This window comes from Danio rerio, chromosome 4 (assembly GCF_049306965.1).
Source record: "Danio rerio strain Tuebingen ecotype United States chromosome 4, GRCz12tu, whole genome shotgun sequence".
Taxonomy (NCBI): domain Eukaryota; kingdom Metazoa; phylum Chordata; class Actinopteri; order Cypriniformes; family Danionidae; genus Danio; species Danio rerio.
This window is the reverse complement of record NC_133179.1, coordinates 45,615,207-45,625,893: the sequence shown is the minus strand read 5'-3', so window position 1 is coordinate 45,625,893 and position 10,687 is coordinate 45,615,207. Positions and strand designations below refer to the sequence as shown.

General features: G+C 35.2%; 2 protein-coding genes across 3 annotated transcripts in view; both read left to right on the top strand.

The window, feature by feature from the left end:
* The first annotated feature begins 1,816 nt into the window (after positions 1–1,816).
* On the top strand, positions 1,817–8,612 carry LOC100536867 (uncharacterized). Of its 2 annotated transcripts, none has more exons than XM_021475478.3 (3): positions 1,817–1,859; positions 2,199–2,348; positions 6,968–8,612. In XM_021475478.3, exons 2-3 carry the CDS (start codon positions 2,264–2,266, stop codon positions 7,852–7,854), a joined length of 972 nt encoding a protein of 323 aa, XP_021331153.1. In that variant the 5' UTR covers positions 1,817–1,859; positions 2,199–2,263; the 3' UTR covers positions 7,855–8,612. The 2 variants fall into 2 exon arrangements, with proteins under 2 accessions (XP_021331153.1, XP_073803998.1); XM_073947897.1 differs by having other exon boundaries at positions 1,817–2,038; positions 6,968–8,369.
* The window catches only part of znf1046 (zinc finger protein 1046), a 659,651-nt gene continuing 650,780 nt past the window's right edge, over positions 1,817–10,687 (top strand). The window contains exon 1 of the mRNA XM_073947652.1: positions 1,817–1,859. The gene's annotated coding sequence lies outside the window, so the exon portion shown is untranslated. The remainder of the gene's footprint in view (positions 1,860–10,687) is intronic.

Here is a 10,687-nt window from a genome sequence, read left to right as displayed (position 1 = left end):
CTTTATTCTAAGAATTTAAAGTCCTAATTTCTAGTTTAAAGTATTTTTATTATTTATAAAACTGTAATAAAACTTACAGTTTAAATGTGTAAATAAAGCAATTTGACAAAATGGTAGGAAATAGTTTTGGTACATCAAAAAGTGTAGTTGTAATAACTATCCAACAAGATTATCCAGCAAAAATTAGTTCTTAATATGTCACTAAAATGTATTATTTATACCTCAATTAAACAGAAAATCAGGTAATAACTGCAAAAAGGTTCAGTTTTTCAGAAAATAAATATGTTAACCCTTTTTATTAGGCTGGCTACAGGCCTGAAAGTGTTATGTTAAAATAATGTTTATTAACTGATAAAGAGAGAGTTTAATAAAGACTTTCATTCATTTTTCGTACAAAGCGATAAAAACACTAGCATAACGGCATTATCATGATGGACTCATTCAGTAGTAAACTTGAGTTTATGTGACTTACACTGTTCGTTGGAAAAAGCTCTTTATGTCCACCTCTTCTTGCTAACTCCATCCTCACTTGTGCGAGGAACAGCCCACATATCGGGAAATTTCCCCCGCGCAGTTGTTTTGGCGCTGTTTGTATCTGAAACTATGATCTGAAAGCAGCCACTCACATGACAGCAGGGCAAGGCACAGCCAATCACAATGTTCATATGTGTTTGGGGGCGGTGCGATTCGAGGAGAGAACGTGATTTAACCCTTTCGGCATGTCTAGGTTTATACTGACAGCGCAATGTTTTTAAGTGAATTAAATTATTGGTGGGGACATTTCGGTAGTTTGTGGATATTGGTGGAGACACGTCCCCACCGTCCACCCTAAATCTACGCCCCTAAATAAAATACAGCGCTGCGACCAAAGAATGTAAATACTGAATAATCCTATGCAATGCACATGATCCTATTATAACGATTACTGAATCTCTGCGGTCACCGCACAGGCTCTTCAAAGCTTCTGTAAAAAATGCACTGTATATGACAGACACAAACTCAATAAAAACGTGATGTTTGCAAAACGGCTACATTATTATAGAGCATTCGCTGCGACGACGATAGGATCTGTTATCAGGCTTATGTTCCCTCTAATATTTAGAGATTTCCTCTGAATTCTGTAAAATCACTGTTGTAAAGTAACCAGAATTTCAGTATCTTTCCTAATATTTTACTGTTCTCTGAAACTCTGAATACTTCACTTTAGTTTTATTTAGGATATATTATTTTACGCAACAATCGCTCAACCGCATGTGCGTGCGAACAGCCGTGAAAAAGGCCTAGAAGTCATGACTAGGCCCACACAGAATCTGCGCGCGCAGAATTCCGCAGATTTTCCACAGAATTCCGCAGATTTTTAGCCCTTCATTAATTCTGTTTATTTACTGTGAGTAAATGTGTGTAAATCTAAAATTTATTCAGTTTTAAAATTAATTACAGTAATATTATTGACTAATATGAATATGTTAATTGGATTTAAGTACAATGCAGTTTGTAAAGTAATATTTTCTGTCTTTTAGTAGATATTTTATATGAGAGACTTGCTTTGTTTACCAAATAAAGTGAATCTATTTGGATTTGCATTTTAAACATTAAATAAAAGTAAAAAAGTTTTTTTTATTTTTTTTATTTCCCATATTAAGGTTTTAGTTATGATACTGCCAAAATCATTCCACAGAAGATTTTTACCTAAATTTTCCGCAAAAATAGCAAAAAAACATCAACAGATTCCGTCTGGCCCTAGCCATGACTGCAACAGTAAGTTGCAAAAAAGCTTAACAAAAAAGACTTTTATTTTGGCGTGTCGTGTGACGTCATCAGGCGGCGCCGCTTCAGCGCTGTAATTCAACTGGAGAAAGGTTTGTTTTAAAACGTTTACAGATATAAACCGATTTAAAGTTAAAGTTTTAGTTTTTTATATGATGTTAAATTATGTTACTGCTGTTGGAAATATTTTAACCCTTTATACAACGTAGTACTATTTTATTCTCAGTAACCGAGGGCTTTTTTTATAAATAAAGTAACAGAAAAGTGTGTAGTAAGTGTTTTAAAGAAACGTTTTACCTGATTTCTTTTTGTTAATTACTCTTATATTAAAAAACTGTTTAAGTAGTTAAGTGTTGAAGAGAAGTTATTTTGTTTCTGTTCATTGTTTATTTTAAACAGGACATTTTTATTGTTTTGTTCATTTTAAACAGGATAAAGTGTCCAAACACAGAGAAAAACTCCTCCAGAATCGACTGATCTCCACACTGTTATAAAGATGGCGTTTATTAAAGAGGAGAGTGAAGATGTGAAGATTGAAGAAAAATTCAGAGTCAAACCGGAAGATCTGCAGAAACAAACAGGTTGATTTTTATTATCAGGCCCCTTTTACACTTGTGCGTTTTAGTTTTGAAACGATGTCCACACTAGCATTTCACCTAGCTTTTCTGAACAACTCTCTGTCCACACCAAAACGCTGAAAAAGCACAACACGTAACCACACACACTCTCGGGCAAGCGCTGCAGAATATCTATCAAAATAAGAGCTGTGCTCGTCGAACTGCTCATCAAGCATCTCCCGCTGGATCTAATCTCCCTATATTTATTAAACGTGATATTTCATTCATCTTGTTGTCTGTATCTAACGACATATTCCCCGACTTTGGTCATTGGAATCTATTACTTATTTTTAGGTAACGTGCTTTGGCTGAGCGCAAAGATAAGTTAATGATAATGTAACCACGAAGCCTACATTCTGTATATTGACTGATCGCTTGCCTTTATTTCCTATAATGTATAAACTTATTGTGTTATACTTTTATAATGGCCATTATCGATTATTAAAACTGATATTCAGCAAAAGAGAGGGTATGTTTCGTATTTTCACTGAAATTGAAAGGAGGCAGTTGTTATAGGCTCCGTTTTGTTCTAAATATCCACACAGTGAAGATGATGCTCATAAATGCAGCACAACGCCTCAGCATTTCTGCTGTCTGTTAAGTTGATAATATCAAAATGAAAATAGGCAGTTCCTTAAATCATGTTTTCATTTTATTGTTAAGAAAGTGAAACAACATAGCCAGGGTGATGTGAATGAAGTTATAAAGTACACTGTTCCCTTTGAAGATTTACCCGTGTCCTCGGTAGTCTGTTTTCCATATCAAACTGGGGAGGGGGAGACTGCAGCCTTGATCAAACTTGAGAAGTCTGAACTTACAGGAAGAGAATGCAGGACGGAACTATGTGTCTTCGTTGTCCCCCATCCACACTGGAGAAGCGGCGTTTTAGAATGAAAACGGCCTCTTTAGCTTTTCTAAAATGCTCCGTTTTCGTTTTAAAACGCATCAGTGTAAACAGGGCCTTAAATATGGAACAAAATCAATGCCGAAAGTCTTGAATTAAAAAGCTTGTTGAATGTCACAAACTGAAAAAAATAATACACCGTATTAACAAGTTCTTGCATTTTAATGACTTGAATTCCAGGGTTTGTATTTTTAGGTCCTGAAATTTAACATAGCTGTTTAATTAAGATGTGAATATTTCAACTAAAAATATTTCAAACACGTTTTCATGCTTAAAAATTCAATAATTCATATTCAATTTTCAGATTTCACTTACAAAATATTCAATACCCTTTAAAAATACGATGTATAATATTCAAAAGGTCATTTTCAGTTCATTTTATTTCAGTTCAAATATTCGCTTCCATAAATTCAGTGGATCAAATTCGACTGTTAAAATTCAACATTACATCTGGGAACTGCAGGAAAAGCAGTAGATTGCAGATTGAAGATCGCCAGCTGCTCTAGCTTTCACCAGCAGGTGGAGATGGAATAATGTAAGATTTTTAACCCAGTAAACAGGCGAGAAAAAGGCTAATAAAGGCAAAAAAGTAGCATTTAATATTAATATCAATGCTTTGGACATTATAAATGATAAAAAGTATGAGTAAAATGAGTAAATGAGGTTTTAGTCATCTATATTTGCCCTTATGTAACGGAAGCCAGCTGGTGATCGCGTGAATATCAGTCCTCGGATCCAGCCACAGTCGTTGTTCTGCAATCTTTAGCATCCTTGTAGCTTGTCTCCCATGCTGGCTCGCTCCCTGCACGGACCGGTGCGGTTACTTGCACATAAACCGTCTTTTGATGAAAATGATGTTACACATTGTCTGTCTTTATTGACTCTTTCGTCCATAGACGCGAAGTATTATATTGACAGCTAAAGAATATAAACGTAAGAGAAACAGGAGAGGAAATATTATAATAATAATAATACAAAATAGATAAACATTGACAGGGCTAAGAACAATTACGAACAAAGATATTCAAAAGCAGAGAGATTTTATGAGAATGTCACACAAAACAGTTTACTTGGAACTGTTAAACAGAGAGTTAAGGTATGATTTAAGGTTGGTTATGGATGGGGCGTGTAATTTAAAATAATTTAACATAACGTGCGAATGCATTAAAGGAGCGTCTTCAGTTATTATTTAAGCGCAGCTATGTCAGGATTGGGATAGGTTATATAATTTCATTATTTAAATTATGGTTATTAATAATAATATTTTATGACATGTATTTGGGCTATTGCGCTTAAATAAGTCATCCGTGATTCTAAGTTAATATTTCTATTTATATATTATATTTAATTGTAAGCAGACAAGTCATCTTAACGTGAGCGCTTTAATGGTCAAATAGGTGTCAAAACGCGGTGTTTAGTGATTATTTACATTAACCCTCATTTGTATAATAAACAAACGAGTTGAGGATCAAAAGACGTGAAAGAGAAACCATTAAAGATACAGCGCGCTATAATCCTTCTGCCGGCTGTTTTTATCATTATTAAACAAACATAACGAGAAAACCCTCGCTGCTCTTGACTGAAGGATTTCTGTAGTTAAAGTGTTTTTCTTACAGTGAAGATGCTTAAAGCACAGTTTGTTTCATATTTTTATTCTATTGTATTCATTTTTCTTTCCTTTGCAGGGTGGAAAATAACTGTATATATACACTTGAAGTCAGAATTATTAACCCTCTTGAATATTAGCAAACCTTTTCCTGCCCAATGTCTGTTTCATGGAAAGAATATTTTATTAACTTATTTCTGAACATAATAGTTTTGATATCTCATTTCTAATTACTGATTTCTTTTTGTCTTTGCTATGATGACAGCACATAATATTTTACTAGATATTTTTCAAAATACAAGCATTCAGATTAAAGTGCAGTTCAAAGGCTTAATTAGAGTAATAAGGCAAGTCATTATAACGGTAGTTTATTCTGCAGGCAATCAAAAATATATATTGCTTAAGGGGGCTAATTATATTGACCTTAAATTGGTTTCAAAATATTTAAACCTGTCTTTATTCTAGCTAAAATAAAACAAATAGAAGAAAAAATATTATAGGAAATACTGTTAAAATTCCTTGCTCTGTTAAAAATAATTTGGGAAATATTTATAAAAAAAAAAAATCTCAGGAGCGCTAATAATTTTGACCTTAACTGGCAATGGTTTTGAATAATCGTGATTACAATTATGACCAAAATAATCGGGATTATGATTTTTCCCAAAATCGAGCAGCCCAAAAAATAAAAAATAATCTAAACACATGCTTAAAATTCCAACATAATATTGAAAATAATTAAAATAAATAACTTTAAATAATTATTTAAATTTTGCTTACTCGCGCAATCTGCTTGTCAACGTATCTTAAAGGCAAAATCAAAACAAAAATGGCAGACAAACGTAAATGCAGTGATTCTTCAGAGGCGAAGAAAAAGATTAGACAGTATGACAAAGCCTACCTAAATTTTGGTTTTATTGAAGGCCAAGACAAGTTAAAACTGATTAATTCATATTTTCTTTACATATTACTATATATTAATATTACACAAACACACACACACACACACACACACATATATATATATATATATATATATATATATATATATATATATATATATATATACACAGTACATATGTGTGTGCGTGCGTGCGTGCGTGTGTATTTATATGGTGGGGGGGCTCCAATGTTTGTATATGTTTATGGGGGGGGGGGGGGCCCAAAGAAAAAGGTTGGAAACCACTGATATAGGTCTTCAGCTAAGCCTCAGGACATGCACAAAGGCAAGAAAACAAAGACAAAAGTACAAATGAATGAAAACAAGTAGCAAAGTTTGTCATCTTCTCATCACTCCAGTTTACAGCAAACATGGCATTAAGCATTTGCACAAGTTCATTCATTCATTTTCCTTCGGCTTAGTCCCTTTATTCATCAGGGGTTGCCACAGTGGAATGAACCACCAATTTATCCAGCATATGTTTTAAACAGCGGATACCTGTCCAGCTGCAAAATAGTACCGGGAAACATTTGCATAAGTTATATACAATAATGCAAACTCAATAATATAAGCTGAATTATGCGCGCTTGCTATGAACATGCAGGATTTGTGTCAATCAGGTTTTCCAAGAAAGAGATGCACATGAGGGAACACAGCATGAGTAATCTAGAGCGAGTGCATTTGATCATTTGCTTTTAAAGCCACAGGCACAAAAAGAGCTTGGTTTTTCTCTGACCTCCAAAATGAAATATTCTGCAAGGTATATGATCTGATTTTGAGCTAAAACCTCAGAAACATTCTGGAAACATTAAAGACTTACTTTACATCTTATAAAAAAGGTTCATAATAGAAACCCTTTAAAGGTATTTCTGACACAGAAATGAAAATAGCCTCACCATTTACTTTCCATTGTGCGGTTTTAAACCTTGATGAGTTTCTTGATTCTGTTGAACACAAAATAAGATATTGTGATAAAAACGCTGACTTACTTTGTGTTCCAGAAGAAAGGAAATGTTTAAAACCACATGATGGAGAGTAAATGGTTAGCTCATTTTAGTATTTAGGGTAAACATTGATTTCATGCTTGCCACTTTAAGCCTTCATACTAAAGTTCACTTTTTTGTTCTTTTTTTAAGACCTGATAGTGCTGAAAGAAGAGACACATCAATGGAATGAATTGGAAGATAAACAACAAGAAATAACGACTGATGAAAAACCCACACTGACTAAAAAGACTTCATCACGTGGAAGACCTCGGAAATCCAAGTCTAGGTGTAATTTCAGCTGTAAACAGAGTAGAAAGAGTTTCTGTCAAAAGCCAAACCTTGATGTTCACACTCGAAAGAAACCTTACACCTGCAAACAGTGTGGAAAAAGCTTCTATAATACAGGAAACTTGGCAGTGCACAGAAGAATTCACACTGGAGAGAGGCCGTACACATGCCAACAGTGTGGAAAAAGCTTCTATTCTACAGGAAACTTGGCAGTGCACAGAAGAATTCATACTGGGGAGAGGCTCTATTCTTGCCCTCAGTGTGGAAAAAGTTGTAAGCAAAATGGCAACCTTGAAGCCCACATGAGAACTCACACTGGAGAGAGAAGCTTTATTTGCACACAGTGTGGGAAACGTTTTTCTCAAAAACAAAACCTTACCATCCACATGAGGATTCACACTGGAGAGAAACCTTACACATGCACAGAGTGTGGTAAAAGGTTCCCACATAAAGGCTCACTCAAACACCACATGATAAGTCACACTGGAGAGAAGCCGTTTGCATGTGCTCATTGTGGAAGGAGCTTCACAACCAAAGCTAGCCTCATGAATCACATGAATGGTCACACTGGAACCACAGTGTTTACATGTGAGCAGTGTGGAAAGAGTATCACACGCAAAGACTCCATTAAGCAACACATGAAGACTCACTTAGGAGAGCGTTTTCGATGCAGTGACTGTGGAAAGGGCTTTAAATATAAAAGAAGCCTCGTCAATCACATGAAGCTTCACAATGGAGAGCAAAAATAGGGAGGAGAAAATGTTTGGGGAGATGCAGAGAAAACTGTCCTACACCCTTAGATTGTGTTTTTGATCATTCACATTGTTTGATTTTCACTCCCTCGAACAAACACCGATTTGCCTCCAATTTTGGCCTTTTGTCTGCAGTTTCACAAAACTTGGTGGTGAATAAAAATCCACCTAAACTCGGCCGGTGTGAACTTGCAATGACAGTGAGAGACTGATGCAGACTCCATAAAGCCCTGTTCAGACTACACAATGCCATTTGCCTTTAACAACAGATCAGATTTGTGTCAGATTATGAGATTTTGACTTGAGCAAATCTTGATGTGTTGTGGGTAACAAATGAAGACTTTGGTTTTAAAACACTACACATTTATTTTGATGGACTGATTTTAGAAAATAAAAAAGTTTTCCTCATTAAGACAATTAAACTTTCTGTAGACAACTGGTTTCCTTTGAAGAAATGTTCATGTGAAAACTCCCACATTACTACAAATAAATCTGTGTATGGGAAACCCAGTATCTCTATTGTGAATGAGAATATGAGTGATTTGTTAGCTTACATGCTAATTCCAGGACTTAACAGACTACTGAAGGACTTCAGCTATTTGTAAATTCCAATTATTATTAATATGCAATACATATTGTACTGCTCATGTGGACTGATAGATTATATTGTATGCTGTCTGCATATATATATATATATATATATACTATTACTAACCAGCAATGATAGGTGAGCAAAATAAAAATTGAAAGAGGATACTTTTATTTGACCTTTCATGAGTCTAATAATCTCAAAGTCACACTTTAAGAGAAGGTCCAAAAACCTGCATTTACAAATGAAGAATGTTTTGCAAAGCATAAAAGGTTGTTAACCACGTAATGCTGTGTACGATTTGTTTTAGTTACATCAAATTTAACTTGTTTATTGTAAAAAGGGTTAACATGGATATTGACATGAGACATTCTGTATTAAGCATTAAGTATTATGAGTCATGAGTAGGGCCAGACAGAATCTGTCGACGTTTTTTGCTATTTCTGCAAATAATTTTGATAAAAATCTGTTAATTTCTGCCGAAATATTTTGGGAGTATCATAACTAAATCCTAAATATGTGAAACAAAGAATAATATCTTTTAAACTTTTATTTAATGTTTAAAATGCAAATCCAATTAGATTCACTTTATCTGGTAAACTAAGCAAGTCTCTCGTATAATATTTCTACTAAAAGACAGAAAATATTACTGTACAAACTGCATTGTACATAAATCAGATAAACATTTTTATATTAGTCAATAATATTACTGTGCCCGGCGCTACTGAGCAGGCGATGGAGTAAGGTAAAAGTTGGGTGAGCTCTGCAAAAAACGTAATATAACTTATAAATTTAAGGCGCTTTAATCGAAAATATGAGATGCTACATCTATCTAAGACTTTACTACTTCACATAAAGCAGCTGGGTTCTCTATAAATCCAAATGGCGGGCAAACTACGTAAATATAAGTACACGGGGAAAACCGCTGCTAATCAAGAGGATGCTAATACACCTAGCATGATGTCCGAGCCAGCCGAACACACTGACATTTTGGAGATTAAAGCTGAGCTGATCTCATCGATCAAAACGGAAATAACCTCGCTCTTTCAAAAAGAACTGAAAACTGCACTGTCAAACGAATTTGAAATGGTCAAAGCTGAATTACAAGCAGTTAAATCCGAGATAGCAAGCAACGCTTCGGCTGTTCGCTCAGATCTTGAGGCAATTAAAACGACAGTGTCAGACATGGAACGAGGCTTATCCAGCTGCTCAGACGATGTTACAGAACTGCAAAACACCGTGCGCAAACTGGAGAAAAATGTAGTAACCCTACAAGAGAAATGCTTGGACATGGAAGGGCGAATGAGGAGGTCAAACATTAGAATACTGAATGTAGCCGAAGATCCTGGCGCATGCACTCCAGCCTCAGTGTCGAAGCTGCTCAAAGACACCCTCAAAATGGATAAAGATATACTGATCGATAGATCTCATCGCACTCTCCAGGCAAAACGTGCAGATGGTAAACCCAGGGCCATTGTTGCAAAATTGCATTACTACCAGGACTGTGTGGAAATTCTACGCCGGGTTCGTGAAACCGGACCCCTTCATCATAACGGCGCAACTATATTCATCTTCCCCGACTACCCGCCGAGCGTGGCCCGTGCAAGATCGGCTTTTAACGAAGTCCGAAAACTACTACGAGGAAAAGATGGTGTTCGTTATGGCATTCTTCACCCGGCCAGGCTCCGAATCACACACAACGGGACGGAAAAGCAGTTCCAAGATGCAGCAGAAGCCCTGACTTATGTGAAAAATAATATTCTTTAAGACGGCTCGACCGTCTCTGATTGAGTAGTACCAAGCCACTTCAGTGACTTTGTTTTTTTTCATACACTCACACTCCCATCTAAATGACCATGTTTGAGTGAGTATATGAACATTACATCTATGCAGAGACTGACTGAATTCCTATTTCATGGATGAGGAGTGAAAAACAATATTACTGATACAAAATCACTTACTATTTTCAGTTAAACTTAAAAGCAGGAAATATAATTGGGACAGTACAATTACTGAGTTTATTATTATCATTACTATGCTGTTATGTAACTGTCATCCTTGTTTTAATAGGTGATTGTTAATAATATGCGCCAATTTAATTTATTATTTTTTAATTTCATTTTTGTTTTCTTTCTTTAATAATGTGCAGAGCAACTTGTGAGGTTAAAACTCCCCAAGTAAGCACTTTATGTGTGGATATTGTTGCGAGGGGTTAAAGTTGCACCATGTTCTATTTGGTGT